The 17,686-nt window shown below is 44.7% G+C and overlaps 1 protein-coding gene across 1 annotated transcript in view; it reads right to left on the bottom strand.

The window, feature by feature from the left end:
• Positions 1 to 17,686, bottom strand: part of Tet1 (tet methylcytosine dioxygenase 1) — an 89,760-nt gene that overhangs the window by 33,267 nt on the left and 38,807 nt on the right. Inside the window, exon 4 of the mRNA XM_013514773.1 lies at positions 3,052 to 5,347. Coding sequence (XP_013370227.1) covers positions 3,052 to 5,347 — 2,296 coding nt within the window. The remainder of the gene's footprint in view (positions 1 to 3,051; positions 5,348 to 17,686) is intronic.

The following is a 17,686-nucleotide window of genomic DNA, read 5'->3' as shown; positions in this document are numbered from 1 at the left end:
AGATAAAAATCAAAATGGGAAATAATGTTTACTCATATGGAAAAGTGTAAGATATGTTCACTATTTCTGAACCATCGGAGGTTTTGTGAGCCCAAATTGCATACTGCTTGTAAGACAGTACCTTTAACCCCTTAAAAATCCTGTGTAACTAGAATCACTGGGAAATATCTGCGTTTTAGGCATTTCCGGCCATGGTCTATCTGCAACAAACTCACTAATCATTCTGAGTAGAAATCAAATACAGCACAGTGGAAAATTACTGTACTGTATTTCTGAGGCTTCTGAATCTAGGGCTCTTGATGCGATTTTAACTTCTTGGTGGCATATAGCAGTGGTTGTTATACCAATGCTCTGCAGTGGGGCTGACTTTAGCCTAGAGGACCTCTGGCAACACCTGCAGGCCTTCTCCAGTTGTGACATGGCAGCAGGCTGAGTGTGCAGTACTACTAGCACCTAGTGGGTAGAGAACGGCAGTGCTGTGCACAGCCCCCAAGCTGGGGAGTCCCCTGCACAGAGAATCGCTGGGCCTACAATGCTGACAGTGCTGAATTTCAGGAACACCAAGGTAGGTAGGGTCCATTACTCGGTTTTCCTCGAACACAATACACACCCCCAAATGCCTCAATCCTTGGGTATTGGTGGGTAGTTTCTAGGCGTTTTTATATTTCTCTTTCAGTTCCCCTTCCTTCACTTGAGCACAGTTACCTCACATTTTAAGATTAAAGGAAGACATGTAACTGACATGTATAAAACAGTTCTCCGTGTATTACAAAAATCTGGTCAGCTGAGAACCTTGCTGTCCTACCGTCTACACACTGGGAGTAGTTACCCGATATGAGGAAAGGGTCTTTTATTTGGTGGTGGTAGGAGTACATGGGGATTGAACCTTGGGCCTCTGCACTGAACTACATCCCCAGCCTTTTCTAAAATTTTGAGACAGATTCTCAGTAAGTCTCCCATGCTGGGCTCAAACTTGTGATCTTCTTGCCTCAGCTTCTTAGAGCATGGTGATTTCATGCAGTTGCTCTCCTGCCTGGCTAGACTTGAATTTGGAAGCAACAGAGGGTGGAGATTACAAGCATGGAAAAACCTGGCTTCCTGTCCCATTTCAGCTGAGTACTGGCTGTGAACACCTGTGTCTGTTTCTTTGCTTGTAACCCAGGGATAATAAGCCCCCTGTCGCACATAACAAGTCAAAGGCCCAGCACAGTGCAAGATGTATAGTTAAAGCCTTTATCCTTGCTCCTTGCTCTTCACTTCTATCCTTGGCCTAAGAACTCGTTTCCTAGTTCATATCCATGTTGTCACCTTTTTTGCGAAGGACAATATCCCTCCCCAAAGCTCAGTCCTTGGTGCCTGGCACCCAGAGTCCTGTTAACTCCCCATTCTGGGTTGGCTTTTTTTTTTTCTTTTTTTTTTTTGAGACAGGGTCTTGCTCTGCAGTTCAGGCTGGCCTTGAGCTCACCTTGTAGCCCAGGCTGGTCTTGAACTTGCAACGATCCTCCTGCCTCAGCCTCGCGAGTACTGGGATTACAGGCATGCGCCACCACACCTGGCAAACTCCCCATTCTGGAATGTACCAGAGAACCACCAACCTCTATGACAAAAAGACCAAGGCTTATTCAAATCAAATCTTGAGTTTTTGTGACTCGGGTCATATTTTAGTGATACTGTTTGAATTACTAAGCCTATACTTTACTTAACGAATTCTGTACTATCATAATTGTATAATAGCTGAAATAGAAGCCTCAAGCCACTTTATAAACTATTACAATCTATTTTATTATTATTTTATTTATTGTATTATTATTTATTTATTTTTGTATTATTTTATTGCATTATTTTATTTGTTGTAATATATTACAATCTATTTTACCTATTTTTTTTACAGCTATGTTAGTCAACAGATTTTTTTTCTTTTATTTGAGCACTAGACATGAAATTTAAACATAGTATAGGATTTGAATCCAGCTTTCATGTACTCAAGTATTGAACAAATATCTCATACAAACTGAGAATCTTTACCACGGCAAGATTTTCTCAGGGCTTTTAAGAACAGATAAAACTAGTTGTTAGTTCTGCATATTCTCTTTCAGTGACTTCTAAAGGCAAAAAACATAAAAAGATCAATCAGGAATTAGTCCATGACTCCTCTATTAACACAAACCTATTTGGTTTTTTTGTGTTTTGTTTTTTTTTGTTTTTTTCTGGTACCGGGAATTGAACTCAGACGTTGCGCTTGCCAGGCAAGCGCTGTGCCGCTGAGCTAAATCCCCAGCCCCTTTTTTGTTTTTTGTTTTGCCTTTTTGAGACAGGGTCTCGCTATGCAGTTCAGGCTGGCCTTGAGAGCACTTTGTAGCCCAGGCTGGTCTCGAACTCGCAACGATCCTCCTGCCTCAGCCTCCTGAGTGCTGGTATTACAGGCGGCAACCTATTTGTTGTTTTCCTGAAATAGTAAATTATTTATTTGTCTTTGTGAGGCAGGGTCTCACTATGTAGTCCAGGCTGGCCCTGAACTTACTATATAGCCTAGGCTGGCCTCAAACTCACACTGATATTTTAAACAAAAAACAAAACACCATTCTAGCTCTGGTATGGAAATTGTAGATACTTTCTGTGGTTATTTGCTAAATTGTGCATATGTTTTACATTCTCTACGCATTTTCTGTCTCGCGAGGAAACTTTTTTTAATAAAATCTTTATAGCTTGAAATTCTTTCACATACAGGGAGAGCAAATGTGATGAAGAATCAAGGAAGTTCATTCTTATGCCATAACAATACACAATTAGAGACACCGGCTCTGAGACAAATCAGCATATTTTCCACCAGAAAAAATTTACCTTTGTTTTTCCAAATTATGAGCTGAAATTTCCATTTTTCTGAGCAGAATGAATAAAGGTCCAACAGAAAAATGGGTACAGAATTACTTAGTCCGTCTTAGCTAGAATAAGAATGGGGCAAAAATACCACAAAAGATGAATCAGAACTTGATTCTGCATGAGGTGCAGCAATTCGTGCAGGCGAAAGCACAAATCCACCCACGCACTTACCAGGACAGTCGCAGGCTGGCACTTCTGTATCTTTTGTCGCAGCCACAAGGTTTTTGGCAGGACTGGTGAGGAACTTCACGGCATAATCGTGGAAATCCCTCTGCGCACTGTCTACAGGGGAACACTCGGGCGCTGCCACACCAGGTGAGCAGACTTCCTCTTCACTTCTGCTAGCAACCACTGTAATTCCGCCTGAACTAACTACGTTCAGGTTCCTGAGAATTTGTGTGGGGTCTGGCAGGGGGGTCTCGGGAGAGACGGCAGGCGGCGCTGCCAGCGTCTGTGGCATGAGGTGCTCTTGGGCATCCTGCAGAAACTGTGTTGGGTCACTGCCGGCCACCAGGTTAGCACACTGGTTAGGTAGACAGGAGGGTGGGGGCAAGGGGTGAGCTTTCGGGTTGCCGTTGACTGCTGCCGGTACCTGAGAAATGGGCGCTTTATCCGCACGTGCCTGCCCGTGAGAACTGGTCTCAACAGGAAACACTGGAAGTGAATCCAGCGGTTCAACCTTCACCGTCTTCTTCTGTGCTAATTCAGGATCTCGCTCAAATTTGATCTGACTGAGGGGAGGAAATAATCTTTTGTGTTGTAGGGTGGTACTGGCTTGAGCCAGCGGTTTCAAAACTTTGGAAAAAGGAGGAATTTTTCCCAACAGAAGAGGAAAATCATGCGGGCCAAACTGACCAAATCTTTGAAATTTGGACGCGATCCAAATGTCATGTAACTTACTATACTCATAGGACAGCTGCTCCCGCTGCTTCTGATCGTTTTCTTGACAGGTTATGACAGCAGGCTTCTTCTTCCGCCGATCTCTTACAGGGGTGGACTTGGTCTTTTTAGGGGCTGTGTTCTTTTGCTTTGCTAATGCTAAGCCATGATTGCTTTGTGCACTTGGAGATGGCTTCTGTAGCACGGCACCCTCCTCCTGACTATGTTTTTGCTGTGTATTTCGGGCAACAAGGCTTGTTGGTGAACTCTTGTCATTATCGTCCTCTGCTTTTATATAATTGCATTTAATTATTGATGCAAGTTGTGTTAATTGTGTTGCAACGTCTTCCTCAATTTGGCTGTAAGGTGTGTCCTGACTTAATGGATCTTCTTTGGAATTCAAATTTTTACTACAGTCTGGCAATTGATTACAATATCCCAATTTACTACTTTCTGACATGTGATGCAAATTCTGAGAACCATCATCAAGACCAGATCTATTTCCCGTGACACTTTCACTAGTATCAATTTTCAATGAATTGGATTTCGGTATTAAAAAAGATGTAAAATTTTCGACTTCTGAATGTTCAGGTGGCTTGGTGGGTGCTTGGTTAGTGGCAGAGCCAAGCTGTGGCTTGGACAGGGTGTTCTGGCCGTTGAACACCGCTGTGGGGCGCAAACCTTGCTTCTCTACAGATGGACAAGGAGGAACGCTCTGCGGCTCTCGCAAGTTGGGGTCTCGCAAATCTTTTCTCACGGAATAGAGGATGGCTTTGCAGCTGTGAAGCAAACTGGCTGTTCTCTGAGCTGTCTCCTCCTCCTTCTCTGACTTGCATGGTGAGGAGTTCTCTGATGGGGCTTCGGAGAGTTGCGTCAGGGCCTCGATGGCAACCACCTGCTCCAGTGTCAACCTCCGGTCTTTCATGAGGGAAAGGAGAGTGGGCTGCATGGGGGAGCCACCTCTAGGCTCCTTACATGCTCTGACCTCAGTGGTTTTAGGCTGGTCACCTTCACTGTGTGTGAAGGTCTGACTGTTAAAGTGTGAACAATCTTCAGATTTGCAATTAAAGCCAGGCTTCTGGAAGACAAAGATGTTCCTCTTGTCCTTGAGGCGATCACAGCTCGTACTAGAGACTGTGGGGTTCATGGCATTATTCTGGTTTGCAGCGTCTTTCAGGAGTTTGTAGGGATGATTTCCCAATGCCTTGCCAAATTCTTCAATACTGAATTTGTTAAATGGTGCGTTTGCCTCAGCTGATAGACAGGGCACATTTTTAATGCCATTTCTTACTGTTTGTGCGAACAATTTTGGAGGCTTGGTTTGTTTCTTGTCATCCTCAGGCTGCTTTGATTTCTCAGCTTTGGTGACATGCGTGCCGAAGTCGCCATTGACGTGCTCAGTTAAATGTGATTTCTTGTTCTGCGTCCACTTCTCCACCTCAACACCTGTCATGCTTTCTTCATTTTTTGTCACATTTTCCAGGGGCTGTGTGTTCAGTTCCAATCTTTGTTCTTCCCCATGACCACCGCTACTGTATTCCATGGATTCTGACTTGAGGCCATTTACTGGTTTGCTGTCAAAATCTGCCTGTAAAATAAATCAAGAAATCACTCATCTACTTAAATATCCAAACAAGAGTCATAGAAACTACAGCTGAGTAGCAACTGAGGGTGAAGCCTTTGAGGGTACAACCTAAAACACTGATTTATTATATTTGATATTTTCAGAGAATTAAAAAAGTACCAAGAAGTGGAGTATAGTGTTAAAGGAAAATGAGGAAAACCTATTCAAATCCTACACCTATTGATACTTTGGGGTACTCGTTTGTCTACCCTGTTAATTTTTAAAAAGTCTGCATATATGTACACACACACACACACACACACACACACACACACACACACGATAACTAAGATAATTGCACTACTAATTTCTATTAGTTTATTGAAAGGAACAGTTTCTGCTTATATTGTTCAATTTTTTCACACCTATATCTGATATGCTAAGCAACTACTTTGCAATAACAATATGTAAACCAGGCATGGTGGCACACACCTGTAATCCCAGCACTTGGGAGGCTGAGGCAGGAAGATCATTGCAAGTTCGAGGCTAGCCTGGGATACAAAGTGAGCTCAAGGCCAGCCTGAACTACACAGCGAGACCCTGTCTCAAAAAGACAAAAATAATAATAACCATTGCTAATTTCCTATCTTGTTTTCAAATTCTGTATAGTTTTTATTTTTTAATATTCTCTTTATTTTTTTTATTTTTTTTGTACCGGAATCCAACTCAGGACCTTGTGCTTGCTAGGCAGGTGCTTGTTCCACTGAGCTGTATCCATGACCCTTTTTAAAATTCTCTTTAAAATACATTTTTTGTTGTGTTTAGTTTTTGAGACAGGGTCTCACTATGTAGTCCAGGATGGCCTTGAACTTGCAGAAATTCTCCTGCTCCAGTTTCCCAAGTGCTGGAATTATAGGTATGTGCCTCCATGCGTGGCTAATATTTTTATATTGGAACCATTAAGTAGGCAATATCTATCATTTAAACACAAACTGTATTGAAGTACAGCACACACACAAAGTGCACATATCCCAAGTATACACTTCATTGAATTTTCACAAAATGAATCCTTATGTACCCAGATCCCAGCATGAACTCCTCTGTTCTGTTCACAAGTGGTAACCATTGTTCCAGAATCTAATGTTATAGATTTCTCATGCTTATTTTCAAAGTTTCCATAACCAACTTCTCTCTCTGAAAATCACAGTATTGACACAGGTCCACCTTGTTCCGCTGCAGCATGGTGATTCCAACAGTGAACCACCAGCTCTGCATTAGTCTATTCTACTGTCATGGAGTCTGCACTTAGTTTTAGTTTTTGGCTAATATAAGTATAGGGCTGTAACATACTAGTGCCGTCTCTTGGTGAACACACACACACGGGCTGGGTGATAAGGTGTGCATTTGGAGGCATGATAAAAAAAATATAGTTTAGTGTTTAATTTTTTTTTCCTTTTGAGACAGGGTTTCGCTATGGAGTCCAGCCTGGCCTTAAACCTGCGGTGATCCACCTGCCTCAGCCTCCTGAGTGATGGAATTATAGGCATGTACCACCATGCCCAGCAAAAAAAAAAAGAGACATATTGCCATTGACCTGCTTTAAAACTATCCCTCCAAGGAAGAGAAAAGTAAAAAAATGAGAAAAGAAGGGAAAAAAAGCTTTTGTGAATAAGGTGGGGAACATGGTTTGAAAGGAGGGGCGCGAGACAGAAAACAAAAAGAATCAAGTTATATCATGTACAGGTACAATTCCCTGTGATGAATGTGATCATTATGCATACCTAAATGTAACAATAAACATCATTTCTCTTGGAAAAAACAAAATAGAAAATGTCCTTCACCCTTCCACTTTGAACACGCTTATGCTATCGTTCTTGCCTCTTCCTGAGCAGTTCTGGAAGCTCTTTTCCGGGTGTCTAAGTGTCCTTAGTTGCCCTGTCCCGGCTGTCCTGATGTCCCAAACCAGTTAAAAAAGTTTCCTGTCATACTCGTTCTGCCTTTGAGGAGGAGCCTGAGTGAAGAGGGCATGTTGTACCACACGCAGTGAGACCGGTGAAGGCACGCCGTGATGCTTCTATCTGATATCAATTTCCATGAACATTTTGAGTCACTCAAAATACTCAAGCACACATGAAATGACACACAGGGAGGAAGATCCCCAGCAACCAGCAGAAACAGTGGGGTAGGGTGTTCGAAGGGAGGAGGAGCACTTTGAGGAGGAGTCAGGCCAACGCCTTTCACGGTAATAAATTTCAAAATATTAGGCAGCTGGTCGTGATGCGCACACCTATAATGTTAGTGCTCAGGAGGCTGAGACAGGAGGACTGCAACAGTGAGGCCAGCCTGGGCAACTTCAGAGACCCTACCTCAAAACTAAAGAAAATAAAAGGTTCGGGATACAGGTCAGCATTCCCTGGGTTCAATGCCCACTACTGCAAAACAAAAACAAAAGTAGAAAACCCTGACAGTTCTAAAAATAAAGGTTCAGTTGTTTAATAGTGATATAAAATGGACACGGTGGTACACAAATATAATCGCACCACCTCAGGGACGCCAAGTCAGCAGGAAGGCAAGTTTGAACCCAAGCAAGGAAACCTATGGAGCCCACAGATAAAATCAAAATCAAATAAAAAAGTCTTGGAGGGGTGGTGATGGAATGCAGGTCAGTGGTAGAGCACTTGCCTAGCATGTACAAGGCCCTGGGTCAGATCCCAGCACCACACCCACACTCACACCCACTAGAAAGTTTGACCCAACTTCAGCAACAAAAAATAATAGATAATCTCAACACAAAGAGTTATAAGAATTCTGGGCAAGCTGGGTGCCCTAGTGGTGCATGCCTGTAAACCTAGCACTGGGGGCAGGGAGTGCCTGAGGCAGAAGGATCGTTGTGAGTTCAAGGCCAGCCTAGGCTACACAGTGAGCTCAAGACCAGCTGGAACTGCATAGCAAGACGAACTGCATAGCAAGACACTGTCTCAAAAAGACCACCAAAAAAACAAAAACAAAACCACCAAATTCTGGACAAAGAAAGCACACTATCCTTTTTTTTGGTTTTTCTCTGGTACCGGGAACTGAACTCACGACCTTGCGCTTGCCAGGCAGGCGCTTTGCCGCTGAGCTAAATCCCCAGCCCTCACACTATCTTTTAATGAAAGTTTAAAATTATTTTGGACAGGGGGCTGGGGATTTAGCTCAGTGGCACTGTGCCTGCCTGGCAAGTGCAAGGTTGTGGGTTTGATTCCCAGTACCGGAAGAAAAAAAATCAAACCAAAACAAAACAAAAACAAAAAACAAAAAATAAATAAATAAAATTATTTTGGACAAAAGTATTCCTTCATGTGGAAGGCTGTTTAAAATTAAACAGACAATTGGGTTGCCAAAATAAGACACTGTTTATTATAACAAGACTTAGCAAATTATTGTTCTGTAAAGGGACAGAGAATAAAATATTGTGGGTTTTTTGGGCTTATACATCTCTGTCATAAGAATTACTGTTGTATTAAGCAAGTGGCCACAGACAATGTGCAAATAAATTAGTGTGGTCATGTTCCAATAACACTATTTCTATTTACGGACACTTAAATGTGACCTTCATATAACTCCATATCACATAGGCATGCAGAGGTAAGATATAATGTGGTGGTATACACCTATAATCCTAGCACTCTGGGAGGCTGAGGCAGGAGGATCTAAAATTCAAACCTAGCCTGAGCAATTTAGTGAGATTCTGTCTTCAAAAATAAACAATAAGGCCGAACATTGTGGTCCACACCTGTAATCCCAGTACTCGGGAGGATGAGGCAGGAGGATCATGGTGAGTTTGAGACCAGCCTGGGCTACAAGGTGAGCTCAAGGCCAGCCTGAACTGCATAGTGAGACCCTGTCTCAAAAAGACAGATAGACAAATGTATGAATGAATGAATAAATAAATAAAGTCGCTCAATCCATAGACCCTGGGTTCAATCATCAGAACAAGAGCAAGTTAAAAGAAAAAAAGTCTGACAATAGAGTGGAAAGGGTTGAGGATATAGCTCAGGGGCACAAATGCCTGCCTGGCAAGCTCAAGGTCCTGAGTTCCATTCCCAGTACCAAAAAAAAGTTGAGTGGGAAAATATTCACAGGTCATGTAAAAGGTTACAATTCTTAACATGAATGAGTCCCTACTGCTGACTCAACAGAAGAGGAAGAAGAAAGAAATAAGCAACCCACATAAGTCGAAATCCAAAGGGTTACGTGTTCAGCTTTCCTAGAAGACAAGCAAATGAAAATTGCAACTTTCCACCGACTCAAGTGGCATAAAGAAGTGGAAATGTACTTTTTATTTTTTTTGGTACTGGGAATTGAACTCAGGACCTCGTACTTGCCAGGCAGGCAGTTGTGCCACTGAGCTATATCCCTGGCCCTGGAAATGTACTTTTTTGTTTTGTTTTGTTTGTTTGTTTTTTTCCAGTACTGGCAATTAAACTCACGACCCCGTGCTTTCCAGGCAGGTGCTGTGCCACTGAGCTATATCCCCAGCCCTGGAAATGTACTTTTAAGTACTGCTGGAAAATGGTATTGAGGAAAGAAGGAGATTGAGGGTTGTAGTTCATGCTTGTAATTCTACTGAAATGCAGAGCCAAGAACATGGGTTTGCACACGCTCCTCCGTGGAGAGCTCCTGAGGGACCCTGAAGAATTATGTGTCAGAGTCTGATGGAGACGCTATGTTCTGAAGATATTTCCTTTAATCAAGCTTAAGTAATAACAGCTATCCAGGCTCAGGGGCGCACGCCTGGAATCCTAGCACTCAGGAGGCTGAGGCAAGGGAAGATAGGGTTTGAGGTCATCTAGACTACATAGCAAGACTTTGTCTCAAGACAACAGGGCGGTGATACAGCTTAGCGGCACAAGCACTGGCCTGGCTAGTCCAAGGTCCTGAGTTCAATTCATGGCACCAAAAAAAAACACCAAACACCTGTGTGTGTGTGTGTGTGTGTGTGTGTGTGTGTGTGTGAGCGCGCACGCGCACTGAGGACTAAACCAAGGAACCTCACATTGAGTCCAGCCCTTTTTTATTTTTTGAGACAGGGTCTAAGTCACTAAGTTATCTAGACTGGACTCAAATCTGCCTCCATCTCCCAGAGTGCTGGGGTTGCAAGTTCGCACCACCACCCCTGGCTTTCAGCTGCATATCACGGTCCTTAAAATACAGGGGGAGGTAGTGGCGCACGCCTGTAATCCCAACGCTCAGGACGCTGAGGCAGGAGGATCGTTGCAAGTTTGACTGGGCTACAAAGTGAGCTCAAGGCCAGCCTGAGCTACAAAAAAAAAAAAAAAAACAACAACAGAAACAGAGGGGGGCCTTCAAAGGATGCACGCCTATACTCCCAGCTACACGGGAGGCTGAGGCAAGGGGGCCTCAGGTCTGAGATTGGCTTAGACAATTTAGGGAGACCCTATCTCAGAATAAAATTTTATGAAAGGTCTGGAGATCCAGCTCAGTGGTGAGGAGCTTGCCTAGCATGTGTGAGGCTCTGGTTTCAATCCCCATCCCTGAAAAAAAAAAAAAAAAAAGGTTGGATATGGTGATGCATGCCTGTAACTCCAGCCCTTTGAGAGGTCTGAAGCAGGATCACAGGTTTTTTTCTTTTTTGGTACTGGGAATCAAACTCAGGACCTTACACTTGCCAGGCAGGGGCTTGTGCCGCTGAGCTATATCCGCGGCCAGGATCACAGGTTTGAGCCAGCCTGGACAATTTATAAGTACCCTGTCTAGCCTGGCGTGGTAGAGCATGCCTGTAGTCTCTTCACTCTGGGAGGCTGAGCCAGGAGGACTGTTGCGTTCATGGCAAGCCTAGGCTACAAAATGAGTTCAAAGTCAGCCTGAACTGCACAGGAAAACCCTGTCTCAGACAAAAAATTGGGCTGGGGATATAGCTCAGCAGCGCAGTGCCTGCCAGGCAAGTACAAGGTCCTGAGTTTGATTCCCGGTACCAAAAAAAAGACAAAACCAACCCCTCTCCCAACAAAACCCCTGTCTAGTAAGAAAGAAGCAGGCAGGCAGGCTGGGGATGTAGCTCAGTGCCAAGGCTGTGGGCTGAACCCCAAGGAATGAGAGGAAAATAGACATATCACACACATTGAAAAAGGGAAGATAAACCCGTAATTTCACACGCAGAGCATCCCAGAAGATGTTGGTGTCCATCAAGGGTGACCTTGATGGGCCTGGTGGCACACATCTGTCATCCTAGCACTTGGATTGCTTTGAGTTTGAGGCCAGCCTATGCTATGTAGTCAGACCTTGACTCAAAAAAACCAAAAATTAAATTTATTTAGGAATTATGCACCTATGTCCTCAACATGGAGACAAAGTGTTTGGAGAAGAAATCCCACAGCACAGATGTTCTACCTGTGGTGATACAGGGCCTGGCTCTACCCCAAAGCTGACCTAGCAGAAGCAGGTAGGGAGGGCTCCCGGCACAGTGCTCACCTCCCAGCACTTGGGACGTTAAGACAGGATTGCTACAAGCTCAAGACCAGCCTGAACTATACAGTGAGACCCTGTGTGAAAAAACAAAAAAGACCAAACTTTAAAAAAAAGAATCAGCTACCCACCAAAGGAGCCAGATAATTCTAAAATAAACAATTAAGACAAAACCAAGAACAACAAAAACCTCTTTCATAGCTAGCCTGCACACCAGCACCTTATGTCCCATGAGCAGTCCCTGGACCAATTTCTCTTTCCCCTGTTAGTGGTAAAAGAAGACAGCCATTGTACTAAGTTTTGTACTCCTAATATTCTTTGAGCTTTGCCTCTGGTCTCTTTCTCCACTCCACCTCTAACCACCAGCTGAGGGCTTTAAAACTCACACAGAAGCCAATGTGGAGGCGCAAGCTTTTAATCCCAGCACTCAGGAGGCTGAGACAGGATTCCCATGGGCTCGAGGCCAACCTGGGCTACATAGTGAGATCCTGTCTCAAGAAAATAAAAATAAATAAATAAATAAATAAAATTAAAAAACAACAGAACAAAACCTTACAGAAAGTCAGGAACAAAGAGTGCCAGGTGCCCTCATCCCATCACCCTACCTTGGTGGTGAAGGCCTGGTGGCTCTTCCTAGCCTGTTCTGTGGGGTGTCACAATGAGACTGCCAGATTTCCAAACTACACTGCAGACTTCTTCTTTATTCGGATTTTTTCATTCTAGCATCCAATAAAACCCCTCCCTCATTTAGCCACAGTTTTAAGAACCCAAAGCAAACCTTCCCTATTTAACCTGTGCCCGGGCTGGAGGGTGGGAGGAGAGCCTGCTCCATTTAATTTTAAATTGTGCTGGGCGTGGCAACACAATAATCCCACCACATTATCTTTAAAAAGATAATTTCAAAAAATGTGAATTTCTGATAAGTTCAGAAGACATTTTGCAGGGTGTGGTGGTGAATGCCCGTAATCCCAGCACTCAGGAAGCTGAGGCAGGAGGATTGCTGGGAGTTCGAGGCCAGCCTGAACTGCATAATGAGACCCTGTATTAAAAAGACAAAAAAAAAAAGATGTTTGGAGTCACTACCAATCTAAAAAGCTAAGTTCCAGCCTATCCGTGGTCCTTTTCCCTTGAGTCTATGAGCCCACTTAGCTGTATCCCTCATGGCTCTGGGCTCTGTGGTCACTGTACCCCTCAAGCCCTCTTCTAGAGGGTTCTTAAGCAGAGCCCTTTGCCCACCACATCTGGCTTCTGCTCACTTATGTAAACTCCTTCCTTCTTCCCTCACTCCTGCTTCCTTCTTTCCTTCCTCTTAGGGTCTTGTTATGTAGCCCAAGCTGGCCTTGGACTCATGGCAGTCATCTTGCTTCAGCCTCCCAACTGCTAGGATTACAGGCCTGCACAACCATGCCTCGGGTGAATCTTAACACATATGAAGGTAAACTATTTAAAGAAAAAAGTGCGTATTAAATAGTTCTTCCTTTTCATAGGTCCTTCGATATACAAAAAAGCCTAATAGTACTAGTGGCCACAACTGTGAACATTTATTAAGAGCTAGTATTTATGCTTTGAGCACTTACTACTTGCTAGGGGTATTAAGGGCCTTTTCCAAGAGCCCTGTACCCGGCTCTTCAGTGTACATCTGCATTCTCCCGATAAGGAGCTTCTGACTCAGCGAGCTGGACAGGGGGCCTCAGACAAAGGGGCGGGGGGCTGTTACCAGGTGCAACTTGGGAGCAGATAACATGCATTAACATTTACAGCACATTCCATTAGCTACTGATACCCACTGAGGTGTTTTTTTTTTTTTTTTTTGGTTTTTCTCCGGTACCGGGAACCGAACTCACGACCTTGCGCTTGCCAGGCAGGCGCTTTTGCCGCTGAGCTAAATCCCCAGCCCCCCCACTGAGGTTTAACTAAGGTGACCTTGGGAGCTTAGAATGGCAAAAGAACCCCACTCCTGTGGTTCCTGGTCACAGATCAAGAAAGTTCTTTCTGACTACCCTTCCCTTTTATTCTTCTATCTTGGCAATGCAGCACTGCTGTTCAAAATATCTCATCTTATTTTTTTTGTTTTTATTTTTTCCTTTTTTTTTTCTGGTACTGGGAATCGAATTCACGACCTTGCGCTTGCCAGGCAGGTGCTGTGCCGTTGAGCTAAATCCCCAGCCCCCCTCACCTTATTTTGAGTATCAGTATATTGATACTGGGCTCACACCTGAGGTAGGTGATAAGGAAAGCAAGCAGATTTACACAGAAGGTAGTTTAGGGTTCACTCCTGAAGGAAGCGGTCAGAGCTTATTTGCGTTCCAAGTTTTCCTTGGACTACAACCTGCCTCACTTCTAGATAACTCTGATGTACTCTACCTTTATGCTCAGAGACGAGGATCCAGTGAAAATTTGTTGGAAATAATATCCCAAGGGCTAGTAGTGGTGGTACACGCCTATAATCCAAGCACTGGAGAGGCTGAAGCAGAAGGACTGCCCTGAGTTGAGGCCAGCCTGGACTACATAAAAGTTCAAGATCAGCCTAAACTGCATAGCAAGTCCCTGTCTCAAAAAACAAACAAAACTATCCCAATGTGAATTGCCATATTGAATGTTTAAGTTTTACATTCATTTGTTTTAGAGTTTTTCTTTTCTTTGGGGCAGGGGAGGCTAAGTGTTGAGACAAGCTGGCCTCAAATTTATGGCAGTCCTGCCTCAGCCTCCCAAGTGCTGGGATTATAGGTGATTGCCACCACACCTACCTGCCATATTATTTTAAGCCAAAAAATAACTTAAAACATACAAATTGCAAATTACCAAATTCAGTCAGACAACTTCAATCAAGACGGTTTCACAGGGGCTGGGGATTTATTTAGCCCAGTGGCACAGCGCCTGCCTGGCAAGCGCAAGGTCGTGAGTTCAATTCCCGGTACCGGAAAAAAAATACCAAAAAAAAAAAAAAAAAAAAAAAAAAAAAAAAGACGGTTTCACAAACCCACTTTACATCCATTCAGACTCAACGCTCCGGATAGCTTAGAGTTTTGCTTTGTAGCGCTGGGGTTGAATGCTTTGAGCTCCACTAGTGTCGCAGCACTGAGCTACAGTCCTGCACCTGAAGGACGCTTCTACACAGAAGGCTGGAATGCGCCTCAAGGCTTCCGGCAGCTCCGGCTTCGGACTCTGTCCGCCCCGCCCGTCTCCTCCAGGACCTGCGATAATGCTCAGACCCTTGCCAAAGGCCATCAGGTAACTCTCACTCCTGGAGCTGCCGGGTGGGGAAGTCTGAACTTTACACGGTGCCATAGTGGTTGGGAGTCTCCTGTCAGTTTCTCCAGTAAAGACAAAAAGTAAAGCAGCCCCCGCCCTAGGAGAGGCCGCAGGTGAGGCCGCAGCCGGAGCCAGGTCCGTGAAGCCCCCGCGCCTCCTCCCCAGGCGCGCGGATCGTAAGAAAACACCGCTCAGGAGCAGCGAGCGGCGCCTTAGCCTGCTGGAGCCCTGGCCACGATCTGCAGTCCTGCCGCACACTTCATCCCCACCGCTCCCCTGCGGCTGTCCCCAGGTCCAAGCCGCCGGAGTCTGTGGGGGCCGAGGGGCTTTGTTCTCCACTACGCCAGACCGCCAGGCTTGCTCCCTGCGCCCTCTCAGCTCTGTGCCCGCCAGAGAGGCACTGGGAGTCTGAGGCAGGGGTACTGCGAGTTCAAGCCGAGCCTGGGAGACTTGGTGAGTCCGGTCTCCAAGAAGGGCTGTAGATGTAGCTCAGTGTGAGTCCCTGGGTTCAGTCCCCAGTATTGCACGGGAAAACATAATCTGTTTCCTAAGTCCAAGCTCAAGCGCCAACTGGATATCTTCACCAAACAATTACAACAACCACAGCTACAAGTTTAGTCCCTGATACTCACCATGAATCTCAGAATGTTCTCGACCCAAATTCAAGCTGGGTGTGATGGTGCACACCTAGGATCCTAGCACTCTGGGTGGTGCAAGTACAAAGATCATAAAGTTGGCGATTCAGTATGCCTCAAAACCTTATTCACTATGCAGCCCAAGCTGGCCTATTACTCATACCAATCCTCCTGCCTCAGCCTCCAGAGTACTGAAATTACAGGTGTGCACCACCAAGCCTAAATTAATAATATATTTAATTTAGGGGCTGGGCATGGTGGTGCACGCCTGTAATCCCAGCACTCAGGAGGCTGAGGCAGGAGAATCATTGTGAGTTCATGACCAGCCTGAGCTACAAAGTGAGCTCAAGGCCAGCCTGAACTGCATAGCGAGACCCTGTCTCAAAAAGACACACACACACACACACACACACATACACACACACAGAATTAATTTAAACCAGTATATCAGAAAAATTATTTCCATATGTAATCAACATGAAAAAAGAAAAAAATCTCAGATGATTTATTCTTTCAACACAAAGTCTATGACATTTGCAGTGTAATTTATAGTGAATACACTTGAAATCGGATGCTACATTTTCCATGATTAAAGATGTAGACACTAAAACAACATTTCATACAAAAATATTGTGCTAGCAGTGTGGCCCAAGCCTGTAATCCCAGCACTGGGGAGACTGAGGCAGGAGGATTGCCATGAGTTCAAGGCCAGCCTGGACTCCATAGAGAGTTCAAAGCCAGTCTGGACCCTGTCTCAATATATATATATATAAATATATATATTATGTATAAGTGTGTTTTTTCTTTTTTAAATTTTAAATCAATTAAAATGAAACAAAATTTCAATTTGCAGCACTCAAACTGCAAGAATCGGACAATGTCATGGTAACAGCTTCGCTGTAAACTGCAAGCCACTCCGGGCTGTGTCCTGCACCTGGTACAGGTCCACTTCATCTGGGGGCTTTAGAAAACCACAGGTTTCCTCAGCTCTGAGAGTAAAAACCCTCTAAGGACAAAGAACAGCTGGATCAGAGAACCTGGAACCGCTAATCCCCGCAGTGAAGCTGTCCTGCACTTCCTGGCGCCAGCCCAGCGGCTCTCAGTGGCTTTGCTGTAGGCTACAGTCCCGACCCAGACTCCTCGCCTCACGTGCCTGCTCCTCACTCAGGGAGCCCAGGAAGGGTGACAGGGAGCCAGTCATTTTCTCAGCCAGCCTCCCTTGCGACAGATGCTGTCCTCACCCGCTCGCACAGGTCTCTTCTCACCAGCTCACTGTTCAGGGAGCCACCTGGCAGTGCCCCCTCCAGCCCGGACATCAGTCCCTGTGAACAGACCTTGGGGCGTCCTCTAGGTCAAAGCTGTTTTGGGGTTGCCGTGGAATCTAAGACAGGATGTTGGAGAACGTTATAGAATTCTAGTCATGGCAGGATGGTGGGGATGCTATTATTATTTTTATTTTCTGGTCTCTTTTTGGAGACAGGGTCTTGCTATGCAGCTCAGGCTGGTCTTGAACTCACTTTGTAGCCCAGGCTGGCCTGATACTCAACCATCCTCCTGCCTCAGCCTTCTGAGTGCTGGGATTACAGGTCTGTGCTACCACACTCGACTTCACACAGGAATTTTAAAGAAAAGTATTTTCCGTGGTGGAACTGGTAGGAGGAGGCTCAGTACCTGGGGCTGGATATACAGCTCTGATGCCGTGCTTCCTTAGCTTCTCTGAGGCCCTGGGTTCAATCCCCCAGCACTGCCTACATAAATAAAAAACACCCATTCTATGAAGAGACATTTGATCCACTAATAAAATGCAAAACCCGGCATGGTGGCATATGCCTGCACTTGGGAGGCTGAGGCAGGAGGACTATAGAGTAAGACTCTGTCTCAAAAAACAAAACAATAAAGATTCTCAATAAACAAGCACCAAGTTAACATCAAAATTACATTTTTATAGTAAGAGATAAGCTTGTTGCTCTTGGTTCAGGTTTAAGTTTTCACATGGCATAAAGAAGGA

The sequence above is a fragment of the Chinchilla lanigera genome, unplaced genomic scaffold (genome assembly GCF_000276665.1).
Source record: "Chinchilla lanigera isolate Chin_1 unplaced genomic scaffold, ChiLan1.0 scaffold00024, whole genome shotgun sequence".
Lineage (NCBI taxonomy): Eukaryota > Metazoa > Chordata > Mammalia > Rodentia > Chinchillidae > Chinchilla > Chinchilla lanigera.
Note: the sequence above shows the minus strand (reverse complement) of the source record. Positions and strands in the feature narration are given on the sequence as shown.